General features: G+C 35.8%; 1 protein-coding gene across 7 annotated transcripts; it reads left to right on the top strand.

Moving 5' to 3' along the window:
* The first annotated feature begins 327 nt into the window (after positions 1-327).
* On the top strand, positions 328-24,319 carry LOC110791994 (E3 ubiquitin-protein ligase PRT6). 7 transcript variants are annotated; one of them, XR_002534271.2, is made up of 19 exons: positions 328-678; positions 5,259-6,368; positions 9,040-10,148; positions 10,430-10,570; positions 11,834-12,077; positions 12,171-12,878; positions 13,367-13,561; positions 13,960-14,621; positions 16,422-16,473; positions 16,548-17,190; positions 18,998-19,206; positions 19,296-19,822; positions 19,974-20,078; positions 20,179-20,245; positions 20,392-20,469; positions 20,741-20,809; positions 20,922-21,007; positions 21,130-21,250; positions 23,983-24,319. XR_002534271.2 is itself a non-coding variant. In XM_021996774.2 (18 exons), exons 1-17 carry the CDS (start codon positions 625-627, stop codon positions 20,994-20,996), a joined length of 6,048 nt encoding a protein of 2,015 aa, XP_021852466.1. In that variant the 5' UTR covers positions 328-624; the 3' UTR covers positions 20,997-21,007; positions 23,983-24,319. The 7 variants fall into 7 exon arrangements, 1 of the variants encoding a protein (XP_021852466.1); XR_008928337.1 differs by having other exon boundaries at positions 21,130-21,254; XR_002534269.2 differs by having other exon boundaries at positions 21,122-21,250.
* Positions 24,320-26,111: the final 1,792 nt, after the last annotated feature.

The raw sequence follows: 26,111 nt of genomic DNA, 5'->3' as shown, positions 1-26,111 counted from the left end.
GGGAGAGGAGAAGACAAAGAAGAAGTGAGGGAAAAAAGTTAATAATTAGAAGAAATTAGATAATTAAATAATAATAGTTATAATTTAGGGTTAATTAGGTTAATTAAGAGTTTATTAGGTTAATTAAGAGTTAATCAAGTTAAGGGCTAATTCGAATTAATGACTAACAATGTTAGATTTTCATTAAGCCCAAAGATATTGGTGCACTTAAAGTATAAATAAGGATATATTATGTTTTTCTAAAAATACGAGGGTATATTTGGTTGGTTTCGTGAAACACAGTGACATTTTATGAAAAAACCTTAATAAAATTCAATAAAAAAAGTTTGTTCAACTCCTACACCGTTTTATTCTCTGAGTCTCGCTCAGGACTCTCACCAGCAATTAATATCATCATCATCATCCTTTCTTATTCTCCGATAATCTTCTTCCACCGTTGCCACCGCCTCTGAAACTAACGGCCGTGGCAAAGACGGACAACCACCGCAATAACGGCTAATCTTTTCAAATATCGGATGCGGGAAGAAGTTACTCCAATCAACAAGACTGGGTACTGACGGTTCCCAACGTTTTCGATCCAGCAACTGTTGCCGCTGCGTTGATTGGCTGCTCAAGCTTCTCAAAATGGATGTCGATTCGCCTTCGTCCAATCTCTCTCCTCATGATCAGATTATCCAGGTCATACTTTTAATCTTCATTTTCCATTTCCAATTTTGATTACCTTTAACTTCATGATAACTGTATTAAATTCCTGTGAATTATAACAATTTTTGAAATTTACTAACGGCCGTGAAAGTTTGAATTTTGGGTTTAGCATAGGTTTTTGGGGTTATAGGTGGTTTTATTTTGGAAAATTTGAAGGGAATTAAGTTAGGTGAACCGGCAATTGCTCAGTTAATCTATTATTAATAATGAAGCAGCCAAATTTTTGCTTCTGTATCGGTATTGTTAACCGGGATTTGCTGCTGGGTGGGAATTACTTTCCGGTTTTAGAGAGGAAATATGAGAATTTCAATATTGAGATCATATGCGAATATTTTATACTAGTAATAGGATTATAGTTGGTGAATTTGAAGCAAGTAACACGACTATTGCTCCGGTTTTGTACAAATCAAATTTGGCGAATTTAAAGTTAGCGATGCCTTTAAAGAACAAAGTCTTTATCAGTTGGATAAAGTCTGGCGGTCCAACAAGGTGGATCAAACCAACAAGGTGGACGTACTTCTTTGGGTTTAAGTACTACAATGGATGAAATGGAGTAAATTATTAACAACTACTTCGTATTATAATTGTGGAGGTGGCTACAAGAAAGTAGATGTGGCAATGGCGGGACTGTTTGACTGTCATATACTTGTGTTTATAAATAAGAACAAGAATGAGTCTTTGAGATTTGGAATGTCTTGAGTTACGCGTGGACAGGAGGGGTATGCTTGTTGGTTCATAAGGCGGTTGGTTTTGCTGTTCCTTCAGTGATAACTAATAGGTGGATGAGGTAGTTGATTTTGAAGTGGTCGGTTATCATTTGATTTCTTTCTCAATTCCGACTTTCTATGGGATATGATCATATGAATATGTGGAAGTTAGGATTGTTCATTTCTCACCCTGGTTCTATCTAGCTGCCTCTCACCAACTTTCGATCCCCCTACCAAACATTTAGAATAGTGGGAATAAAGACTCCTTAGGCACTTCCACAGACCATTTAGAATAGTGGGAATAAAGACTCCTACTTCCACGGACCATTTTGGGTTGCTTAATCCTTGTAAGTCTTTCTTATCCCTCTTTTTGGATGTGGGAGCATTGATACTAGTAAATTGTTATTCTTCTTGTCTCTGAGTCAACATGCGTTCTCTTTATGATGTTTTTGAACATGAGGTAAAATTTATGAAGTTTATACGTATAGATGTTAGAAATTATCCTTTCAGGAGATCTTAGTAGATGATTATTAAAGTGCATGTTAAATACTTTGAAAAATGAAAAGCCTCTATTTCTAATTATCTTTTGGGATACCAAATTTGGGTTGAGCTGGGCTAGGTATCTTTCAAGATACAAGACACTGGGTGACTTAGAAAAACTCGATTATAAAGTTTTGGCAAATATACATGATGGATGACCTTTTGGGAGGGAACAGAGCCTAGATTCTAATTTATTCCTCAGATATCTTTTTCAGTTAAGTCAGATGAGAAAGAGGAGTTTTGTTCTGAAGGAGATTGTGAAAGAATTTGATGAATTACACCCAAGAATTTTTCTCTAAAAATTCTCTTAAAGCTTTTCTCTCTCTCTCTGCTTTTGTGTTTTCTTTTGTTTTGGGATGATATTACAATAATCCATAGCATGTTTATATATGCTTTTGTTTTTCCTAAAATAGCGGGCGAATTAAAGTAAATAGCTTAGCACCTCAAATTGTCATTTCTCTTACGCATCCTATAATCTTGCAAAGGATGATACTGGTAAAGGAAGATGAGGAGTTTGACAAATGTGGAAGGGGGTGGGTATTATTAACTACTTGTGTAGGTTAGTAAGTCCCAAAATTAACTTAAGGAATCAGTCAATTAATGATGGGTTAGCTGTAATCTGAGTAAATAAGGAACTTGATGTTGTAAACAATACCACAAGGTGACTTTAGAATGGGAAGTCTTTCCTTAAAGCACTGATTTGACTTTGAGTTTTTTCAATGTCAGTATAATAATATGTGTAAACAGTAAATCCATTGGAAAATAAAAAATACGCATGTTTGATGGGGGAAGAGGCGACGAGAGTCGGCCCGATCATCCAATTCGAGGTGTCCTAACGGAGTTCGTTTCTCGCGCTTATGCGTGAGGATTTCATGTCTGGTATGACTTAACTGCCTATTCCTAAAGGGGGTGCGCATTGGTGGATTAAGGACTGTAAGACGCATTCAAACCTAAAAAGAAGATGTTGAACCCTGTACATAGTCTTTTCTTCAATGAAATTTTTTTGTTTCCACCATGTAGAATCTTACAAACCAAAGGGTGTAGATTTTGGATGAACTTTTTTCAAAGATTTTTACAGGCGGAAAATTCTCAACATATAAAGTCCTATCTACTTAAAGTTATTTTTGCTAAATTAGGTATCCTATACATCGTGAGATGGTAAATATGAGAAAATTTCCTAAACATCTCCCTACAAACATACAAATGCATATTATAATACTTGCGTATGAAGTAGGGTTATAGCAGATAGGTAGAGGATATGATATTTTTGAATATTGAAAAATTGGTTTAATATTTCAAATCCTTTCATGAATAGGTGTTACGTGTACATTGAAATGTTATGAACTAGCATTACTGGAGCAGAAATTAGAGGGACAAGAAAGAGATTTAGATTGGTAATCTGGAGATGCAAATACCAGAGGATAATTATCTTTCAAGTGCGCTTGATTCACTCCCTAGAGCTAAACAAAAGTAAGATAACCCGTGTCGGCCGCTTGTGTAGGACATGAAAATATGTCTAGGTGTTAAACTCATATGTCCTATGCAGTGGCGTATCCAGGATTTAAAAATAGGGTGTGCAGAATTGTAATAAGTAGGAAAATTTTATAAATAAAATATATATATTTATGAATAGCAAAATTTTGATTAAAGAAAACATGCATAGTTCATCATTTAGAATTTAATGCAAAATCCAACACATTTTGAAACCATGTTGTATAGATTTTAATTGTGTAAAGACAAGTAAAGAAAAAGTTTAGCAAAAACGCTAGTGGGAGGAATCGAACCCGTGTTCATGGGATCACAAAAATCAAAATTTTCATCTATTGAAACCACTGAGACACATAACATTACATTAGTGACTTATCTTTGGGGATAATAATTACTAGTTGTAATGACTGCCAGATTGATTTTTCGATTTTTGCAGCTTTTTTTATCTTTTTTTCTTAAAAAAGTAGGGTAGACACTACTTACACTATAGATCCGCCTCTGGTCCTATGAAACTTTTGCATTGTTTGGTCCAAAATGGTCTGTAAAGTGCCCATGCACGGTATTGGAATTTTTATATTAGAAAGTTTCCCTTAAAAACAGTGCTTCAGACTAAAATGAAATTTCATTTATGCACGCATCGGGTGTTGGGCTATTTGTGCAATTTAGAATCGGGTGGGGCTGAAGATATTAGGAAGTTTAAACTGGGTAGGATAGGTTGAGTTACCTGGGCACTAAATCTGACCTTTCGATCTTTTGTAAAAAGGTCTTCACATGGAGCTACGGGATTTGACCTAAAAATATTATAGTATGGGATCTTGTACGACGTGTACACTATACTTTATGTTATCTTATCATTGATAATGTTCTGTAATACTCCAGAAGTGATATTGATTATCAATTGAATAATTATGAGTTATGCATTCCGGTGGAGAGTTTATTCTTAAATAGTATTGTTGATACGGTATTGCTAAATATTTAGAGGTCTACTACTACAGATGGAAGTGGGTTTCTCTTATATGTGATGGAATAATTTTAGAACCCCCACCCCCCCCACCCCATTTTAAGGTTTCAGAGTAAACAACTTGTATCATTGCTTAGAAGTTGATATGAAATTTGTGGTGGAAAGAAGATAATATAGTCCTCTCACAAGGTTCTTTCCCTAGGCAGGGAGGGGAGTTATAGCCTGGTCTTTATTGCACCGAGGGTGTTTCCAAAGGAACCTTTTATCATTAAGATATTCATTTAAAAACTAGAACTAACAAAATGATTCCCACTAAATGATAAATGCAAAGTAGTAAAGTTACCGATAAGAAGATCAAGTAAATGAGTAATAGGAGTGTGCCAATTGCACCATGATAATAAAATCCCTGGAATCCTGGATGCATGAAGAAGACAAGGAGACAACCCTATTCTACGAGTTAGTTGTGGAATACTGCTCTGAGATTCTTTCTCTTTTTCTAGCCACCGGCACATTACTCAGCAAATATCCACAGGTGCCGAGTGATAGGATTTCGTGCCTCATATGCACACAAAAGCTGATACCTGCTTGTGTTAAGCAACTTGGAAGACATTTATTTGGACAATTACTTCATACCCAAGAAGGGAAAAATAGTTCAGTGAGAAGTTCTTGTAGTTCAATTAATGTCATCTGAAAGATGTGTTACTCTGACCCTTTCAGCGCTGTTGAAAATTACATCAAATTTATATCTGAGAAGATAACATTCACAAAATGGCGCACACAACAATCCCTTGTTTGGTATTTATGTACTTCAATCTTGACATCATATTTTGCTAACTTGTTATTGTCTTCTGTGGCAGAAACTAGCAATTATTGGAATTCCGGAGGAGTCTCTTGAAGATTTTCAGCCTGGTTTGGTTCGTTTCATAAAAAACAACAAGCCCCTGTTGTCTGATATAGTATCAGCCATTTTACCTACGGACGCTGATATTGAAGGAGTGGTTAGTGATAGGAAATTTGGGTCTAAAAAAGTTCTGGATCACCCTAACTTAAAAGATGTCTATCGTGAAAGCATGATTTGGTTAAAGTGGTTGATGTTTGAGCACGAACCGAGTGTTGCTCTTAAAAATCTGGCTAATTTGACTGTTGGTCAGCGTGGTGTGTGTGGTGCTGTTTGGGGGAAGAATGATCTTGCGTTTCGCTGTAAAACCTGTGAACATGACCCGACATGTGCAATATGTGTTCCTTGTTTCCAGAATGGAAATCACAAGAATCACGACTATTCTATCATTTATACCGGAGGGGGTTGCTGTGATTGTGGCGATGAGACTGCCTGGAAACGAGAGGGCTTCTGCTCAAAGCACAAAGGCGCAGAACAAATACAACCTCTCCCAGATGAGATTGGAAATTCTGTTGGGCCAGTGTTGGATCTTCTTTTCAGGCACTGGAAAGGAAAATTATTGGTTGCTGAGAACATGTTAAGAGGGGATTCTACCAACAAACATGATACTGAGCCGAGAAAAGTAGCAAATGCATTTTCATGCACTGTAGTGGATATGCTTCTGGATTTTTGCAATCAAAGTGAAAGTTTACTAAGTTTTGTTTCCAAGAGGTTGATTGACACAGTTGATTTACTGTATTTGTTGGTAAGAGCTGAGAGGTTCTTAAGTAATGATGTCACAAAGAGGTTGCATGAGTTGCTACTGAAGCTTCTAGGTGAACCTGTATTTAAATTTGAGTTTGCCAAAGTATTCATAGAGTATTACCCTGTTCCTGTGGCTGAGGTTCTAAGGACATCGAGTGATATTGTTCTTAGGAAATATCCTCTACTAGGCATGTTTTCTGTTCAACTTTTAACTGTGCCAACGCTGACCCCTTATCTTGTAAAAGAACGAAATCTTTTGGTTGTGCTTTTGGAATGTCTGGGAGAAATACTCTTTTCTTGCTGTGGAGAGGATGGTCAGTTTCAGGTAATCTTCTTTTATTTTTATTAAATCTTTGTGTTATGTATTTTTGTGACTGTACTTAATTACTTATAGTCATATAGTATCAATAAGCAAGTGTTATTAATGGACATGTGTATAGTTAGATGCAATCTCTTTTGTTTGTGCAGGGGAGGGGGGGGGGGGGGGTGGGGGAGTTCAGCATTAATAGTGTTTTGATTGGTACTTCTTTCACACCGAGCCTCCAAATTGGTTTGGTTTCTTCAAATGTGGAAAAAATGTCATATGCGATGATACTTTTTGGACTTTGACGCACGAGTTGAGAGCATAGAATTTTTGTTGGTCATAGTCCTTTTCAGTATTAATAGCCGTTGTGCAAGGTGTCAGTGAAGCTACATCCAGTAGGTGTTATAGGCTTATAGCCCGCTAAACTATCAGCACAGCTTGTAATTGAAATTCACTTCATCATGGTGAACTTAAGAGTTTTGGAACATTGTGTTCTGTACAATTATTGTATGTACCTTGTCTTGTTATTTTGTGAAAAAAGCACTTTTAAATATTTGTAGTAACTAAACTAGGAGGTGAAAACTTTGAATTTCAATAGTATCAATAAGCATAATGAATTGAATAACAAATTATAATGGCGAATGCTGTGACACTTCCGTCTATAATAGATGTCTGAGTGTGATTTTAGAGTATATGTTGAATGGGCTTACTGTAAATTTTTCATGTGGAGATGTAAGTTGAAAATCCTTTACAATTCGATCTTTTTCTAATGTAATGGCCTTGATGTAAGTGTATGGGTTTGAGATAACGTGAAGACGGCCTGTTTAGGTGATAAGTGTACATTGGGCTAGTTTGTGTGATTAGGGACAGTAGGCTAGTTTAGGTGATTATGGTACAGTGAGCCAGTTTTTTCTCCACTTAGTTACCAATTATGTTTGTAGCACCCATGAGGACTAGACTAGGTGGCTTGCTGACTTGCTGTCACTTGCTGGTCGAGTGTCAAAACACTGGAAACAATAAGGGAAGCTAATGTGCGGCCGTGCGGGCCAGCTAATCAAGTGATTAATTGGGAGGAGACTTGATTTATGATTTTGATTCATCTAAGCTCCTATAGAAGGTTATTTTAGAGATATTTAAAATCTTAGTAAACGCTACAAAACAATATCATGAAAATGCATCTAAACTAGGAAATTAGGAAGCCTAAGGGAAGTACATGACAAGTATGCCTAAATGGAAAGGAAAGAATTTGTAGGCATGAAGATAAAAAGGAGCACATTAACAATATGGCGGATCTAACACCTTGGTTATCTAATGTGGTGAAGCTGAAACCTCTTTGTCCCCTGCACTCAGTTTGGTGCATTTTTTTTAAGGGCTGAGCTGCTGACACAATCTTTACTCTTAGACGATTCTTCTACCATTGTTTTGTTAATTTCGATAAGGTGGTAGTCAGTGAGCTATATTTATTGTGGTTGTGCTAATTTTTGGAGAGGAAGTAAAAAAGACAAAGATCTTGAGAAGATTTCCCTTTTATAATGGAACTTTTTTCACTTAGGGTGCATTCTATATACCTAATTTCCTCTTATCTGAATTTAACTGAACATACCTTTTAAAACTTAATTTAGCTGTAAGTTTTACTTGGGTAACCCTTACGTGAACTTATCAACCCTTATATGGACGGTGATGAAATTAGTAAAAATAATAAGGTGAACACAACAGGGCCTTACATACATCCGAAGATAAGTGACTTTGGGAATTACAACCTTTTCAAGTAAAATTGTAATTTACAACCATAAAAGCAAATTTATATGATTTTGAACCTTTTGGCTTCTTTGATGTTAAAATGGTTGGTATTTCTACCCCATTTCAGTCATTAATACGGTAACTTCAAGAACACTATTGAAGCCATTTGTTGAAATCAAACACGAAAGCTGCTAAAAGGTACAACATTCAAATGATTTTGTTGTATAAATGTTCTAAATTACTTTTTAAATTTTTTTTTTTATAGAAAGGCTGTAATATTCAAAGTAGCATATTTAAAAAGACCGTAAGTGACAAAATTTCCTTTTATGATTTTTACTAATAGATAATTAAGAAATGTGCGTTTACAAGTGTGGTGTAGATTAAAATAACCGAGGGAGTATATTTAGTTGGCTTTCAATTTTTTGGTATTATTAATATGTTCTCTGTAATTAATTTATTTATTTTTAAATAATTTTGTTAACTGATGTTAAAGGTTCTCCACTATGTTGATTTCACCTTATCTATATTTTGGAAATTTCATTTTTTGACTTTGTTTTGGCTTCCCTTCCTGTCTATATTAGATTTTTTATTTTTTGTTAATTGTTTAATAACTTCTTTAAATTATTATGGGTGTTTAACGGTGTATTATTTGGTTTTCCTTATTATTTTGCTGCATTTGATTGAAAGGGTTTTGGCAGTGTTGGCTGCGGTTTTGCAAAGCAGGGACAGCATTTAGCCATTTGACTTTTCTTTAATAATACATTCTTGTCGCTTAACAGACTGAATATTCTGCATCTCTAACTTTCTTAATTTCTTTGACGGATATTATTGTTGTATTTATTAAAAAAACCTAATCTCTTTGACGGATATTATTGTTGTATTTATTAAAAAAACCAGTTAGTGGACACTACTTAACATTTGGGTTGGCATGCTGTTGGAAAATTTTACGCAGTTTAACAAGTGGGTTGCTGTATTTGATACATGTAACCGCGTGATGGAAGACATAAAGTTTGTTCTAAGCCATTCTGTGGTAGCCAAGTATGTGACACATGAACGGTCAGACATTGTCAAAGTTTGGTTGCAAAATTTGTCTCTATTGCAAGGCATGAATCCTCAAAAGCGAGAGACTAGCATTCATATTGAAGAAGAACATGAAAATACGCATCTGCCTTTTGTTGTGTGCAATTCAATTGCCAGCACTCATTTGCTTCTAGTGAAGAGTGCTTTCTCTGCTGCCGGTTGTGAAGGGATGGATACGGAGGCATCTTTTGAGAGAGAGGAAAAAGACACTGATGATGGATATAGTCAAAGGCACGCTAAAGTTGGAAGACTTTCTGAAGAAAGCTCCATCTGCAGTTCAGCGGCTGAAAGTAGCATATCAGAATCTTCACCATGGAAGTTCGTTAGTAGTGATGATTTTGTAGTTCCTCCCTCTGTCCTGCAGTTGCTATTTGAGTCAACAAAAGCTATAGATGGTTGGTTGGCAGGGAGTAATATTGTATCTCATGTCACTGGTGACATTTCATATTGCAAATTATCAGCGTTCAAGGAAGCCTTATTGAGGGTCAAGATGGGAATGTACATTTCAGGCTTATCTGACGGCTCCTCAGTGACAAAAGCCTGTCCAATAGATAGTAGGAATGTGGATAAAGATGTGAGTAAAATGGAAACAGAAACATCTTCTGAAAAAGATGTCTTGTCTTTGTTGAGTTCATCTGAATGGCCAGATATTGATTATGATGTAAGTTCACAGGAGATATCAGTACATATGCCCTTGCAGGGATTACTCTGTTTAATTTTGAAGGAGGCTCTTAGGCATTATTGTGGTGAATCTGAACTGACAGATAAGGGTGATATAACTTATTTGAATCCGCTATCATCTGTTCACCTTGATTTCTTTCGAAAAGTACTTAGAGGCTGTCATCCCTATGGATTTTCTGCATTCATGATGGAGCATCCTCTGCGAAGCAGGGTATTTTGTTCTCAGGTCCGTGCTGGGATGTGGAGGAAAAATGGTGATGCTGCAATTTTATGTTTCAACTGGTATCGTTCTATACGCTGGTATGTGGCAAGAGTTTTTAAATATGGATTTATCTATGTGAAATTATGTTTGCTTGCATGTGTGGTGAGTGTATGCATAAGGGCGGTCAGGTATTCTGCACATATATCAAGGAATTATGGTTACTACTGTATGCTTAGATGGGTGTTTGCTTGCATGTGTGTGGGGTGTGGCTGTGATAGTGTATGCATAAGGGCGGGCAGGTATTATGCATATATATCAAGGAATTGTGCATTATTGCTGCTTGCTCATTTGGTTCTCGAAAATTGTTCATTTTTTGCAGGTCTGATCATGAGCTAGAGCTTGATCTTTTTTTGCTGCAGCTATGTGCTGCATTTGCTCCAGCTGATCTGTATGTGAGAAGAATCCTAGAACGTTTTCAGTTGTCTAATTACCTTGCTTTGGATCTCAAGCGTTCTAGTGAGTATGTCATCTCCTCGAGCTTTATAGAGATAATAGTTATTTTATCGCCCACTTCTTGTGAAATGTGAATAAACTTGTGCTATTTTATTATGCGTTGTTCTTCTTGTCTGAAAAGTTAAGTTTTAGGAAAAAATAATTTCAGATAAGTTCAGAAAGGTGTTTTCAGGTGAAAAAGTTCAGAAAGGTGTTCTCAGGTGAAAAAATAATGTTCTTCTTGCCTGTGCAGCTGAGCCTGCTTTCCTTGTCACATATGAGTCATGACCTTTGGATTAATTGCTCGTGTCTGCCTTTCCTCGTTTATGTGAAATTAGGCTTGTCTTGTGCATATGAGACTTATGACCAATAACAGAAGCAACCTAGTCATGGGAAGCAGGTTGATTCGGTTACAGATTTGTGTTGAGATGTGTTGGCAGCAAGCACAAATAAAAGTTTGAGATAATATACAACTAAAAGCGATACCTAACGGGCCCCAAAAGAGCCTTTTTGTTCATTTGAAAGTTCTATTTTTCAATTATGTTTAAAATAATGAAAAGTTCAATATTATATTATTATTAGTTTAATCATATAAATATAAAAATTTCCCTCGAAATAATTGCATTACAGGAACTATTAAAAAAAGCAAATGAACAGTAGAGTAATGACCTTTATACAAGGAGAAATAAACAAGTGAAAACTGTGAGAACTGTGTGAATATTCCAGAAAATTGGAAAATCGAAGGATCCAAAACCTGAAGCTTGTTTATGCATATAGCTTGCTGTTGAACAAAGCATGTTTAAGAACAAGGCTCGATTTGGATCTCCTCTCAATTAATAAAGGAGCAGTTCATGTGTCGAGCTTGAACACGGTAATTACTTTATGGACGAAGCTTGAACAAAATTTTGAGCTCGGTTGAAAGCTCAAGCTCGTCTAAGAACAGGGTATTACTTGACTCGACGTGGCTCAATTACAACACATGTTATTTTGATAAAACTTCTCTAAAAAGACCATCCTTCCACTCCCTTTCAGAGATCCAAGTTTCACCAATGCTTTCGAGGGAGGTTGTGTAGTTAAAAATTAAATTGTCACATATTATTATTGTATTTTATACTGCTATTTATAACTTGTAAGTTATTTATTTTTCTGGAAGGACATATGTATTAGTCCACCTATTCTTCTTTTTCCATATTGATCATTTCTTGTGTGCATAATCTCTCTCTGTTTCTTAAAATGATACAGATTATCTCTTTTCAATCAAATTATTTCACCTTTACTGCTATTTTTGCAGGTATGAACCTGTTTTGATGCAGGAGTTGCTCACCCTAATAATACAGATAGTCAAAGAGAGGCGATTTTGTGGAATGTCAGCATCTAAAAGTCTGCAAAGAGAACTGATTTGTAAGCTTGCAACTGGCAATGCTACACACAGTGAGCTTGTCAAGTCGCTACCTAAGGACCTTTCTAAGTTGGACCAGCTGCAGGAGGTCTTAGATAGAATTGCTCAATATTCTAATCCATCGGGATTAAATCAGGTTTACTTCTTATCTGCCTATTACCCCCACCTTTCTCTTTCGATTGTGTATCTAGATAATTGATGCATTCTTGCTCATTCTTTTGTACTCCAGGGTAAGTACTCTCTACGAATGCCATATTGGAAAGAACTAGATCTGTATCATCCATGTTGGAATCCCAGAGATTTGCAGGTTGCAGAGGAAAGATACTCCCGTTTTTGTGGGGTTTCTGCCTTGAGTGTCCAATTGCCAGAGTGGACAAACATTTACCAACCACTAATTGGAATAGTTGGAGTAGCTACCTGCAAGACTATTATCCAGGTCATTAGGGCTGTCATCTTTTATGCTGTCTTTACACATGGATCAACAGAATCACGTGCTCCTGATGGGGTGCTTATAACTTCTCTGCACTTGCTTTCATTAGCCCTGGATATTTGTTCTCTAGAGAGAAAATCTGGCCATCTATCTGCTCATGATGGAGATTGTAGTCCGTTGGTGGATGTTGCAACTGAGGAAATTGAAGTGGGGGTGCACAATGAATCTGATTGTCAGAGTTTACTGTCACTTTTGGTCTTGTTGACGAGGAAGCACAGGAAAGAAAATATAGGGAACTCAACGGAGGCAGGAAACTTCAATATTTCATCTCTAGTAGAAATTCTGCTGAAGAAATTTGCCGATCTAGACTCCAAATGCATGACGAAACTGCAGCAGGTTGCTCCTGAAATTGTTAATTACAAAGCTGACGAAACAGTGAGCTTTAGTTCAGCTTCTGATGCCGAGAAGAGGAAGATGAAAGCCAGGGAAAGACAAGCTGCCATATTGGTAAGACACAGTGTGTGTCACTATTCTCCCCCCCCCCCCCCTCTGCCTTCTGTTTGATGAAATTCCGTCTTCCCCTAAGGCCCTAATTAAGATCACTTTTTGGTTTGACACGGAGTTGAAGAATAATTAGTTGAGTGAAATTTTAGTGATAGTCAGAAAGGAAATGCAAGAGAAAGTGTTGGAATGGGATAAAAAAAGGGGTTGATGTGAAAGAAAAAGAAAGATAAACTTGAAAAAGAAGTGAAGAGTTTTCGCGTCACTTTTGCGTTAACAATGTTGATTGCTGATGCTGGGATTCTTACCTCAGTTGTTCAATTAATAGCTTTTATTTGTGGTGTTTTCAGATTATTTGGTTTAACTTTTATAAAGCTTTTCTTGGATAAGTGAATAAATAAACCTTAGTACTTTCTTGACTTGTTTGGCTTTACAATTCAAGAGAAGCCTCTTGTGATGGTTGTTCATAATGTTATTTGTCTTGCATTGCATAGGCAAAAATGAAAGCTGAGCAAATTAAATTTCTGGCATCCGTGAAGTCTTCTGCAGATGCTGGGTCAGATGATTCTGGTTTCGGGAAGGAGGAGCCTGCTTCTAATATACCACGAGATTCAGAAGAAATACATGTCTGTTGTCTTTGCCATGATCCTAATTCTAGAAACCCAGTATCTTTCCTTATTTTGCTTCAGGTATGTTGATTTCATCCTCCTTTATTTCTTAAAGAGTTTAAGGCCCTGTTTGGCATTGAGCGTCTTGGCCAAAAAAGAATGTTTTCAACCAGTTTAGATGTTTGACCACCTTTTAATTGGTCGAAGCCTTTAAATTAGGCGTTTGGTAAAGTCTCGGTTTGCAATAGCGTTTTGCTCCAAACTGCTCATTTCTTATCGGCTTTATGGTATAATAGTTTCTTAAATTGTGTAACCACAATACAATGTGCTCCGATAAGTCTGTGTCTAGCTATACAGAAATATCAAATTATCAACACAATTGGCTAATACCAATAGGAAAAAAATCCGTTATTGACTACTTTTTCGAGTATCGGTGAAAACACTAACTTTTTGGTTTCTTGTTTTGCAAAATAAAACAGAAATCTAGGATTCTAAACTATGTGGACAGAGGTCCTCCTGCATGGGACCAAAGCTGGAAGTCTGATGGGTTGGAGAGCTCTGTATCATCTTATATGTGGACAGATCCCCTGGGTAATGCTAATGCTCTCTCGGAGGAGAGTTTACCATCTTCTCAGTTGTTGCAGTTAGTTGAAGATGCAATAGATGAGTTTGCTGCTCAGGCTCATCCTGCAGAACTTCATGCTTTTATAGATTACCTCAAGTCCCAGTTTCCCGAGCTTCGAAAAAGTAAAAACTCTGGAAAATCTACTGAGAAGAGGGAAAAGACTGCATATTCCCTTGAATCATTGGAGCAAGATTTGTTTTTGTCTATTCACAAAGAGATTACTCTTAATCACGACTCTGGTTTTATGAGGGATGGTGAAGGAATCCCTTTGGGAGAGGATGCATTGAGATCATGTTGTCAGGTTTCCCTATTGCTTGGAAAATATATAGCTGCTCTCACAAAAGAGTCTAAGGATCTTTCACAAAGCAGCAATTACCGCAGAGTGGAGCCTTCTGCTCAGATTCCTTCTTATAATGGATTTCGCCCCTCAGATTGTGATGGGATTCATGTTTCCTCTTGTGGCCATGCAGTTCATCAAACATGTCTTGATCGTTATTTGTCATCATTAAAAGAACGGTGAGTTCTACTAGGTTGTTCAACTATCTGAGGTTTTTTCTTCTTCTGTTTCATTTTTCTGATAATTTCTTACTTATGCATTACCTCTTGCTGTGTTTTTCTTCTTCACTTGTTGGGAATTTGATTATAGGAAAAATCATAAAGAGACGTACCATTTTTACATAACAAAAAAAAAGGAATACATGATATGCTTTGGAGTAATCTATCATATAGCTACGATAATGGCATCCATTACTAAAGTCAGCAGTAAAATATGGAAAAATTATGTAAACGCAATAACATGTGGAAAGATAAGACATCATTTGAAAAGCTCTACACAGGGTCCTTCTTGAAGTAAAATCCATTGCGCAGTTTCGCAAATTTCATACTCTAGAAGAGAAGTAGCCGTTTAATGTTTTGAAGGTTGTGCATATCTCTGTGCACCTTATTCTCTTAAGTATCCAACACTTGCCACTATGAGGCAAAGATGAATCTTATTATTGTCTTTCAATGTGTTCACAGTCCTTATTAACAAGTAACAACCTATATATTTGTTGTTCTTCTTTGGCTCTTAAATTCTGTGCTCTTATTGCTGCGATTTACTTATTTTTCCGTATTAATAAGGTTCCCTCTATCTTAAATTCTTTCCATTTTTATATTAAAAGCAAATACGAAGTTTTTGATTGGGTCCATGTCTCTAGAAAAGTTAAGGGTGAAAGGTCCAAATTTTGCTACAATTAATTGGTTTGTGTATGGAAAACATCCTTATGATATGGAACACCTTAGACTAATATCATGTTTTCTTTGTTTCATAACAACTTATTTTAGGAATTTTAAGTTCAGAGGTCCAAAAAAGGGCTAATAAGTGCAGATGACGGTTAACAAATTTAAGTAAGGGTCAAAAATTTGGTTCGGGACTTGGTCTTGGCTAATAAGTTAAGATCAGGGGCTCAGGACTATAACAACAATAACTTTCACTAACAAAATATAGAGCCATCGAATGATAACGGTCTCAGAGTATTAAGTGTCCACCAAGAATCCCAACAATGCTCTTGTTTCTCAAAAATACCCTTATTTTCATGGAATCTCCAATGAAGCGTGCTACTTTGCTAGTACTGCAATAAAATATCATATTTAATTAAAATTTTCTTTGTTAGGAGGGAAAAGGTTAAAGAGGGAAGATCTAGAATCAAATAGCCTAAGTAATCCAGCCCACTTAACAACTTTAGCAACCACAATGCACTTCTTCACTTGTCCATATTTATTGTTTAATCCCAGTACTCGCTTGTTCAGTTTGCTTACAGTGAAGCAAAATCGACTCCGCATAATTCACGCCAAAACAAGTGCATATTGGGAGTTTGGGACTATTATACACTTCGATAGTTCATGGATTTGGTTTAAAAATCTCTCCATTATATGTCAATGGTTGGTTATACTAGGTGTTTTGCAGTTGGGGGTATGGTAATTTTTCTGGTTTCTAGCCCACCCTTTTTCAAAGGGTTGATACTCCATGGTGCTCCTATTAATTCTGTATCACCTATAAAATAATAGAACAATGATCATGGTGGTCATACAACACCTGCACTTTACCTGTACTTGTTAGTCAAGTGTTGTCTATATAATTTTTCTTCTCATAGTTCACTTCCCTTTTTTTGATTATTTTTTAATGTTATGTGCATTGCGATTTGCGTAGTCACATTAATTCTTGATAAACAGTTGGTAAGAGTGGTTTATCTCTGTGGTGATATCTTTAATATCTGGTCTTCGCTTACCCTGCTAGTCAGGTCTGCTCACAGCCTTTTTTTATGATCTAAAATGCAGACTTATCAGAAGAATGGTATTTGAAGGCGGGCATATTGTTGATCCAGATCAAGTACACCTCTATAAGATCTTTTATACTGATTTTCTCTAGGATTTTGTACTTTTTTACTTATCGTTTTTTTACAGGGTGAGTTTCTCTGCCCAGTATGCCGCCGCCTTGCAAATTCTACACTTCCTTCTGTGCCAGGTGATTCTCATAAGCTTTTGGTGCACCCTACGGACTTCACCATCTCTTCAGTGCAGTCATTTGGTTCTGTGACTGCGTCAAAAAAGGAGAATGGTTCATTGCGGCTTCAAAATGCTTTGTCTATTTTAAGAACTGCAGCTTCTACTGTTTCAAGTAGTGAAGTGCTCAAGGCTTTGCCTATGCAGAGAAACAGAAGGATGAGGCCTAATCTTGAACCTATCTTCCAATTGCTCAGTGGAATGTATTTTCCTAAGAAACAGGATATATTTTCAAGGTCGGGGAGAGTTAGTCCTTCTGTTCTTATGTGGGCCACTCTCAAGTATTCACTTATATCAACAGAAATTGCAGCTCGCTGTGGAAAGAGCTCTCTGAGTTCCAGGAATGGCCTTAGTTCTCTGTATGATGAATTTAAGTCATCTTCTGGGTTTATTCTGCCATTGCTGCTAAAAATAATCCAGAGCACAAGAAGCAAGAATGTGCCCGATTTGCTTTTAAGATTTAGAGGCCTTCAACTCTTTTCAGCATCCATTTGCTCAGGCATTGTATATGATAAGGGACATGGGGAAGGCATCGGTGAAGGAGGTAGGGGAATTGCGTTCAATATTTATGTATCTTTTCTTTATTTATTTGTCTATCACGAAACTATTTTTTCAACTATATACATTGCCCATGTCTTTTGTCCTTTTTGGGAAATTCCTTATGATATCAGCGGATATTTCCTTTTTTTGTTGTGTCCATCATGAAACAGTATTTGTAACTGAGTGCATTGCCTTTGTGTTTATTGTAAAGATTTAGCTCTTAGACGGGTTAGCAAAGCCTCGTCTCGTGGTAGCACTATTGGCCAAAACCTTGATAGTAAATCTTAAAAGAACCAAAGCTTAAGTTCCTCGTGGATGGGCTTAGTATTTCTGGCATATCTGCCCGCAAACCCGTGTTTCCGTTGTTGGAGTTTCATGTCTGATTTTTCTGTTCTGCTGCTTATTGCTGGTTTAAGAAACAGCCTTGGAGGGTTTGTGGGTATGGTTTGCTTCGAACCTTATTACTGATCTTCCATAAAGGTTGTTTGATTTGTGTACCTCTGTTTTTCCCTATGGCAGAGGGGATTCTCTTACTTTGTTTTCTTTTTTTGGTAGAGCCTTGGAGGGTGTGTGAGTATGATTGTGGCAGAATTGAGTTCTCCACCATTGTTTTATGCTCAAGATTGGTATCCCTACCTGATACAGGATATATGCCACGTGGAATCCCCCCCCCCCCTTCATTAGAAACATGACATGTAATACTTAGCAAGGAATATGTACTGCATATAATTTACAATAAAAGTTCGTATAGCAAGATTCAAACATATGATTAACAACATGTGAAGTAGAAGTCTCACCATCTTAGCCAACCATTAGATATGCTATTTATTCCACTTAAATATTTATAAATTATTGGAACACGTGAATCTTTACTATGTACTAATTTATTTCAGTTGTTTTATATTATTTCGATAATAATAATAATAAACAACTGAAATAAATTAGTACATAGTAAACATTCATGTGTTCCAATAATTATAAATATTTAAGTGAATCGAACACGCAACCAGATCAGAAGGTTACGTGTTCGATTCACGTCAGGTTCAAAATCCTGGTCCCAACCGATCATCTTTGCCGACCCCAAAACATTTTGAGACTAAGGCTTTGTTGTTGTTGTTGTTGTTTTATATTATTTCGAATTCGCTTATTTTCCCTAGGAATTGATGACAAGACATTTTAAATTGATATTTAATACGAAGTAACTTTAACAAATTTATGACTTTGAACGATTACTCAAAATAGATAAAAACAAAAACCCAACACAAAATAGATAAAATCTTTTGAAGTAGTTAAATAAAAAAGAAATCAAACTAAAATTATGCTATTCGAAGTAAAAACTTGGGGCGTCGTCCGGGCACTGGTTTTCTTCTTATATTAAGGTTTTGCACTATAATGTTCTTGAGACTCTGGTACTTACAAGCTGTGTAGATGAGACATTTATACTGTAATGGTGTAGTATACTTTTCTTTTAGTAAAGTATATTAAAAGCTTTTGACATTCTTTGCTGGGAATCTGCCTACTTTGAGTTAAAACTTGTAACTGAGAATGAATTACGATTTGGCTGGTTGATCAGCTGCATATCGACCCTGGTTGTAGGGAAATATCTCTTCATTCTGGTATCTTGTGTGAACAATGTTGATGCTCCTAATGTTGAAAGGCATACAGTAGTCAATATGGGTAAATTTTAATATTTGCTAAAACTTTATTTTAGTTTTGTATACAGTTAACTGTTGTCGTTTTCTCTCAACTTAGTTCTTAAATTGACGAGCTTGTGCCATGAACATGCTGAATCTGATTTGTTGATTTTGCAGGAAAAATTTTGCATATGTTAAAATATGCCAATGGGGAGATGGAGTATCCTGACATGCAATTATGGGACCAAGCTTCACATCCTGTTCTTATTCACGACCCTTTCTCAACATTGATGTGGGTTCTATTTTGCCTTCCCTATCCATTCCTGTCATCAAAAGAGTCTTTCTTATCGCTTGTGCATATCTTTTATGGTGTCTCTATCATTCAGGTATGTGACAATTTATAAATCTTATTTTGTTGGTGCTGTAACCTTTGGTTTCAGCATGTACATCTCTGAATACTTTTAAAAACTTGCAGGCTATAATCACATACTGTTCATACTCAGACTGCAACGTGAATGATATAGGCTTCCAGGATTGTCTGGTTACTGATATAGCCAAGTTAGTTGGAAAATCTGCCATTACGAAGAAATTTTTCGTTTCAAATTATGTTGATCCTTCTTGTCACGTAAAGGATGTGATTGATAATTTAAGCTTACCATATCTGCGAAGATGTATGTTGTTATGGAAACTTCTAAAGTGTTCTTCCACTTCACCTTCCCCTTCAAGGGTTGGTGACAAATCATTAGATATCTCTGATTGCCAGGAGATTACTGGTATAACGAGGGAGGGGGATGAGATTAATGAATTGCGCAAGATGCTTGGAATTCCTCCATTGGATATTGTTCTTAAAGATGGAGATCTACGTTCCATGATGTCAAAATGGTTTTGTCATTTTTCTAAGGAGTTTGAAGATCAATGTGTTCAGCGTCCTCTGCATTCAACTCCAGCAGTTCCATTTCAGCTGATGCGTCTTCCTGCTGTTTACCAGGATCTTGTGCAGAGGTTTCTTTTCTTTTTATTAACTTGTTCTAGTTTATTTATTTATTCAGTAGTTGTAGATATTATAAATTTTATTGTAACTTAATATGCTAATGTGTACTTTTACTTTTTCTTTATGCTGCAAACTTGTAAGAACTGACACTTTTGCCTTTAGGTATATAAAAGTTCGATGTCCTAATTGTGAAACCGTGCAAGATGAACCTGCCTTGTGCCTTTTATGTGGTAGACTATGCTCTCCAACCTGGAAATCCTGCTGCAGGTTCAGTATTACTTAATTTCATTCTTAACAAATCAGTAGAGATATTGATATTTATTCTATCAAACTGCATTTAGCTGCTTTCTGATATTATTATCTACAGTGAAAGTGGATGCCAGGCTCATGCAGCTTCATGTGGTGCTGGGACTGGGGTATTCCTCTTAATCAGGGTATGGGTTCGTTGACTTCTTCCAGGCTACCTACGTATGCTTTGTTATCAGTTGTCTCTTAGTGTCACTTACCCCCCCCCCCCCCCCCCACAATGTATTTGCCTGTTTAAGTTTTTACTAAGCTGTTTCCTTACCCCTGTTAATAGAAAACAACAATCTTGCTTCAGCGAAATGCACGACAAGCTCCTTGGCCCTCGCCCTACCTTGATGCATTTGGTGAAGAGGTAACATATTTGAGATTCATTTACTCTAGTTGCTTTTATGTTTCTCATTGCCCAGTGGTATTAGTTTATTGTTCTTTCTGTAAGATGATATCACGTGGTCACTGTATATCTATACTTGGATTGTTGGATTAAACCAATTTATCAGGGATGCATTAATCCCCATTGGTCAAACTGAGAGGCCACATGGGTTGTATGTCCAGAAAATTATAACGTAGAGAAGATTTGTGTTGTTGTTATCTTAGTTCTTTGTACTGTGTGTGTTTTTCCGCAGGATGTTGAAATGCATAGGGGCAAGCCATTGTACCTTAATGAAGAGCGTTATGCGGCTTTGACATACATGGTGAGGGGTAAAAATCAAATATCATAATGTTACTTCTTTTTAGTAATTTCATTTTATAGATTATGGGTTGATACTGCAAGTTAATTCCAACTTCTAACACTTTTTCATTTAGGTGGCTTCTCATGGCCTTGATCGAAGTTCCAAAGTTCTTCGTCAAACCACAATTGGTACCTTCGTCGTGGTTTAATTCTCAAAATGGTAAATAAAATCTGTGTGTGTGTGCTACATTGCTATCCTTTCTGTGTCTTTTCTTGAACAATTTACTAAAATTCAAGATGAACATCAAATGTGTGAAGTTGTGTTCTACAAAAGTATCGCAGATGATTTGACATGAAAGAAGAGAAGGGTAGGAGATGTAGAGATGTAGCAGGATCCTTATCTACACCTCAAACAATGGCGGCATTGAATTAGTTTTGACCTGCAGTCCCCTCGTGCAGCTCAGTATGTTAGATTCCTTCCATATTTTCTCATTTCAAGGTTTTTTATGGATATAATTTTTTTGATTGAGTAATAATTTATAATTGCCTTGGAAATCTGTTGCTATGATTTATGGAATCAACTGTTCCACTTACCATTAGGGCATGCTTGGATTAAGGGTAATGCATTAAGGGGGCAATAAAAGTTAAAGTGTTAAACTAAAAAATATAAGGTAATGGAAGGTGATGATGAGGGGATGAAGTGGTGGCAAAGAGAACAAGCTAGTGTTGCAAGAAGAAAATTAAAGGAAAGGGGGAACAAATACCCTCATTATGGGAGGAATAGTTACCAACCAACCCACTAGGGTGATTATTACCCTCATTTGGGGGTAATAATTTCCCCCTAACTCCCTTCTCCTCACAACACCACCACTACCACAACTTCTCATCACAATACCACCACACCTCCCTCCTTGCAACCACCTCAATTCACCTTCATTATCCTTTTATTATGGTGGTTTGACTTTTGTTACCCCCATAATCCATTACACCCAATCCAAGCATGCCCTTAATGTGCAAGTCGTGGGGATAATAAGATTCATAAGTGTGTCGGGTGTGAAACAATTACGATGGGTGTATTCATAACTTGTGGAGGAAGACTAGTTAGTCTGATCCAAATCTGCCTTGGTGATTCCTCGAGAATAACGAATGCCCTTCACGGACCTAAATGTAAGTTTCAAGGGAGAAGATCGGGACAAGTGTGCTTGATGTGGTGAAACCGATCTTGGGATTCTGCTATGTTGACTATTTATAGGCAATGGTTAGGACCTTTTGGTCATGGATAGGGCATGGTTTTAGGCTAATGGCTTGTAGCCAAGGGTACTTATTAAGGAAAATTTGTCACTTACTATCTAGCACACTTTGGCACTTACTACCTTTTCAAAAGAAAAATTGTGTATTACTACCTTTAAAACCACTTTAGGGTTACTATTGCTACCTTATGTCCTTTTAAAGTTAGTTTATCCTGCAATTTATGATGTAATATAACGATTATTTTTCAACTATCGTCCTATTAATAAATTAAAATAAAGGAAAAAATTGACTCCTAACTAAAACCTTCAACCCTATATAGTTAATTAGTTTTACAGAAAAGATTAATAATGGGGTAGATAATAAGGAGTTAAATGTTTTATTTACTTATTTATATATCAGGGTATTATTTATTACATATGCAATACATAGTAAATTACAAACGCCTTTTATGACATCATCTCTAAGCTAAAATGACCGGTAAATGGCATAAGGTAGCAATCAACAACACAAAGGGTTTTAAAAGGTAATAATTCACAACTTTTTTTCCTTCCAAATTGTAGTAAATGGAGAAATGACGAGTTTGCTAGGGAGTAAGTGACAAGTTTTCTACTTATTAACCATGAACTAAGTGACAGGAAAAGGGCATAAGGTAGCAATCAATGCTTTTATACAAATGAATTACATTTGAGGGTGGATTGGGAAGTGATTTGTGTAACCACGGTATTCTCTTCTGTATTATCAGTTTGTAAACATCAGAGATAATCTGCAAGTGTTTGGTAAAGTCAGAAGGGTAGAATTACTTCTTACACTTTATTGTAAGAATGTAGGTAGACTTGTTTGTTGTCCACATGTACTGTTTGTTTGGTAGAACCGTAGAAGGTAATAAGTGGTGGTAATTGTGGGACTTTCCTAGGAAAGTCCCATGGAAATGTCTATGGTAATGCTTCATCAACTCTAAAGTCTAAATACATGCTTCTTCGTCATATATATTCATTACCACTAATACCAACTCTTAATGGGTATAAATGGTGATGGAAATTTATAAAGAAAAACATGTGTTTGGGGTTATAAGTGCACTCACATGAACGCCGTTATGCTACTTTAACAAATATACTAATTAATTAATTCATAACCGTTAACTCTACCATTTACTACTGCATACCAAATGGGGCCTTTTCTTAAGTCCTCAATGACATTTAACATATGCCTTCCCAATTTCTTGAGAAAACCAACATGAAGCATTGATCAAAAGATGGTTGCATGAATTCTATAATTTTAACTTCTTACATTTTGGTCCGAAGCTATTCTTGGTTTGATTTTGGTATGACTAGATATGTTTGTCCTGTATTCTGAGTCAATGTTTCTAGTTATATAGAAATTGTCTGGCAAGAGGGTTCGCAGCTGTGGATCAGAAAACTTGGTTTTATGTTTTAAGTGCAACTAATAGCACCTTGATATTCAAGTGATAAATATATGGAAAGTAAATTAACGTTTTCTTGAAAGGAATTATGTAATGGAAGGAATTTTCTTCTTCTTATATTTTGATTGCAAACTCGGCGGTAATGGAAGGATTATAAATGGACAGGATATCCTGAGGATTCTTATCAAAACTAAGAGTAACCCTGCTTGATTGAGGAAGGCCTGCTAGTTTGAGGTTTTGAATCTGTTATTTACTGTTCTGTCAATCGAACTTAGGTACTTGTATAGACCAATTCGTAAAATTTAGGGCATTTGAATCTGTTATTTACTGCTCTGCTCTATCTTTGTTGTTCCTGTTTCTTTTGGGTTTTCTTTTTCCTTTTTCAGTTTTACCTTTGTCAGACGCTCTGTTATGTTATTATGTAGCTCGTTGTTAAAGATGCTGATGGCTGATTCAATTATTTCTTTGGATGGCTTAATCTTCATGTTAAAGATGCTGATGGCTGATTCAATTGTTTGTGGCAGGCCTTAGGATTACTTCAAGTGTCGAGATGTTGCGCTTAATGTCTCCTTAATCTATACCGCCGTTGTAAAGATGTGATTTACTGTTACTTATACTGATGGTTGATTCAATTATATGCTAGCTTTTCATGTAAATCTATCTTAAATTTCTTGTCTTTTTATTCAATATTAATCATAATTCTCCATGTAAATAATTGTGCATAAGAGGATTTGCTTCTTGATGAACATGTTTTTGAATCAAGGCTTTCATTGTAGTACGGAGTAGTAGTTTCCTGTATCAGGAATCAGGATCCTCCTCAATTCTCCAATTATTTCAAACAGTGTGTTTCTTTTTGGTTAATCCTTTTCATTTTATGTATTTGTCCTATTTTGCAAGCAAACAGTATTCCACGCATATCTGTTTGATATTTTCTAATTACAGTTCAAGTCAAACACGGACCGAAAACTGGAGTCCGGAACTTTGAAAATTCAAGACGTGGAGATTGAATCGGTTATGCTTAGACCTGAATTAAGTTTGGGCGTTTGGTGCAATAAGTTCTAGATTTGGTGAATAAATTTTTTGACTAACGGAATACTAATATACCGTTTAAAATACGGGTATTTGGTGCATTTTGTTTTTGGAAAATACGGTTTGTTTATGCATTTTGAAAACATGAGGTAAATTTAGTGCATTCCACGAAAGAAAGGCTTTTCATGAGAAAATCAAAAGTAAAAATACTAAGGAGTAGTACTTGTACATCTAATAATTCTTTTAAGGGTTTACGCCAATGTCAAATTTTATTCCTTGGCCAAGCATAACAATCCAACAATAAACAATATCAAATCAATATCAATATCAATATCAAATCAATATCAATATCAATATCAATGAATGTCGATCAAATGTGACAAAACGATGATTTGTACTCGAATCCAAATATCCAATATTATTTGTGGCAGTGATGGTTGTGAAATTCAGGGTGAATGACGACAATATCTTTTGATGATTCTACTCCTAATTTAATAATGTAGGTACTGAATAATATTTTGGTTGTATTTTAATACTCCATCCGTTTCTTTTTGTTCTTTACGTTTTTCTTTTCGGGTATTTCAAAATGTTATTTACATTTCCTTTTATATTATCACATAAATGACTTAATATTCTATCAAAATTTGTGTCCAATTATTATTTTAACCAATTAAATTCATTGGGACATTTAATCTCTCACACTTTTCCATTGGGACATGAAAATTTTCTCATTTCCCAGTATCAAAATTTTGATGAAAGTGAAAACATTATAAATAAACGTAATTTATCTTGTTTAAATGAAAAAAAATTGAGGAATCTCAATGTAAATTAATTAATCGTTAAAACGCGTGAAAATTCCGAACGTAAAGAACAAAAAGAGACGGAAGGAGTATATGTTTATGCATATTGACTTTAACACTATTACACTTCATTTTTTTTAACCTTCTTTACTAGTTTTTTGATAGGGAAAATATATCGGCAACTTTTGTGTAAGACTGCCTTACCGAAAAGACACTTTGATTGTTTTACTAATTGGTTAAATAATTATTTTCATTGTTTAACTAATTTGTTTCAGTGCTTAACTAATTAGTTCAAGTGTTTAACTAATTGATTTCATTGCTTAACTTACATGGCATCAAGGTGGTCTTTTCTGTAAGACCGCTTTATATAAAAGTTTGTAAAAATCCGTTCTGTAACTTTTTGTTAGATTTATTTCAATAAATATTTGTATAATTGTTATGTCATATGTTAATAATTTTCACTCATAAATAATTAGAGATATTAATTGTCAAATTACAGAGTATGACTTTTTATAATTATTTTTATAGCCTATTTGGTAGACGATGATTAATGATGGTATATAATGGCAACTGATGAGAAGTTACATGTAATTTTTAAGAACGTGTTCCATGTCAACTAGAGTATAAAAAATGGTTAACTAAAAAACCAAAGGAAGTATGGAGTAATACCATGAAGAAATAACATCAAGGCTCCTTTTGGTTTGTTGTGAAAAAAATTATGGAAAATGATTTTCCCATTTTCAATCATTTAACGTCGTTTGGTTTGTCAAGGGATGAAAAATAACTTTCCATAATAAACGTGGAAATAACTTTTCCATTTGAAA

The sequence above is a fragment of the Spinacia oleracea genome, chromosome 2 (assembly GCF_020520425.1).
Source record: "Spinacia oleracea cultivar Varoflay chromosome 2, BTI_SOV_V1, whole genome shotgun sequence".
NCBI classification, from domain to species: Eukaryota; Viridiplantae; Streptophyta; class Magnoliopsida; order Caryophyllales; family Amaranthaceae; genus Spinacia; species Spinacia oleracea.
This window is presented reverse-complemented; position numbering and strand designations above follow the sequence as displayed.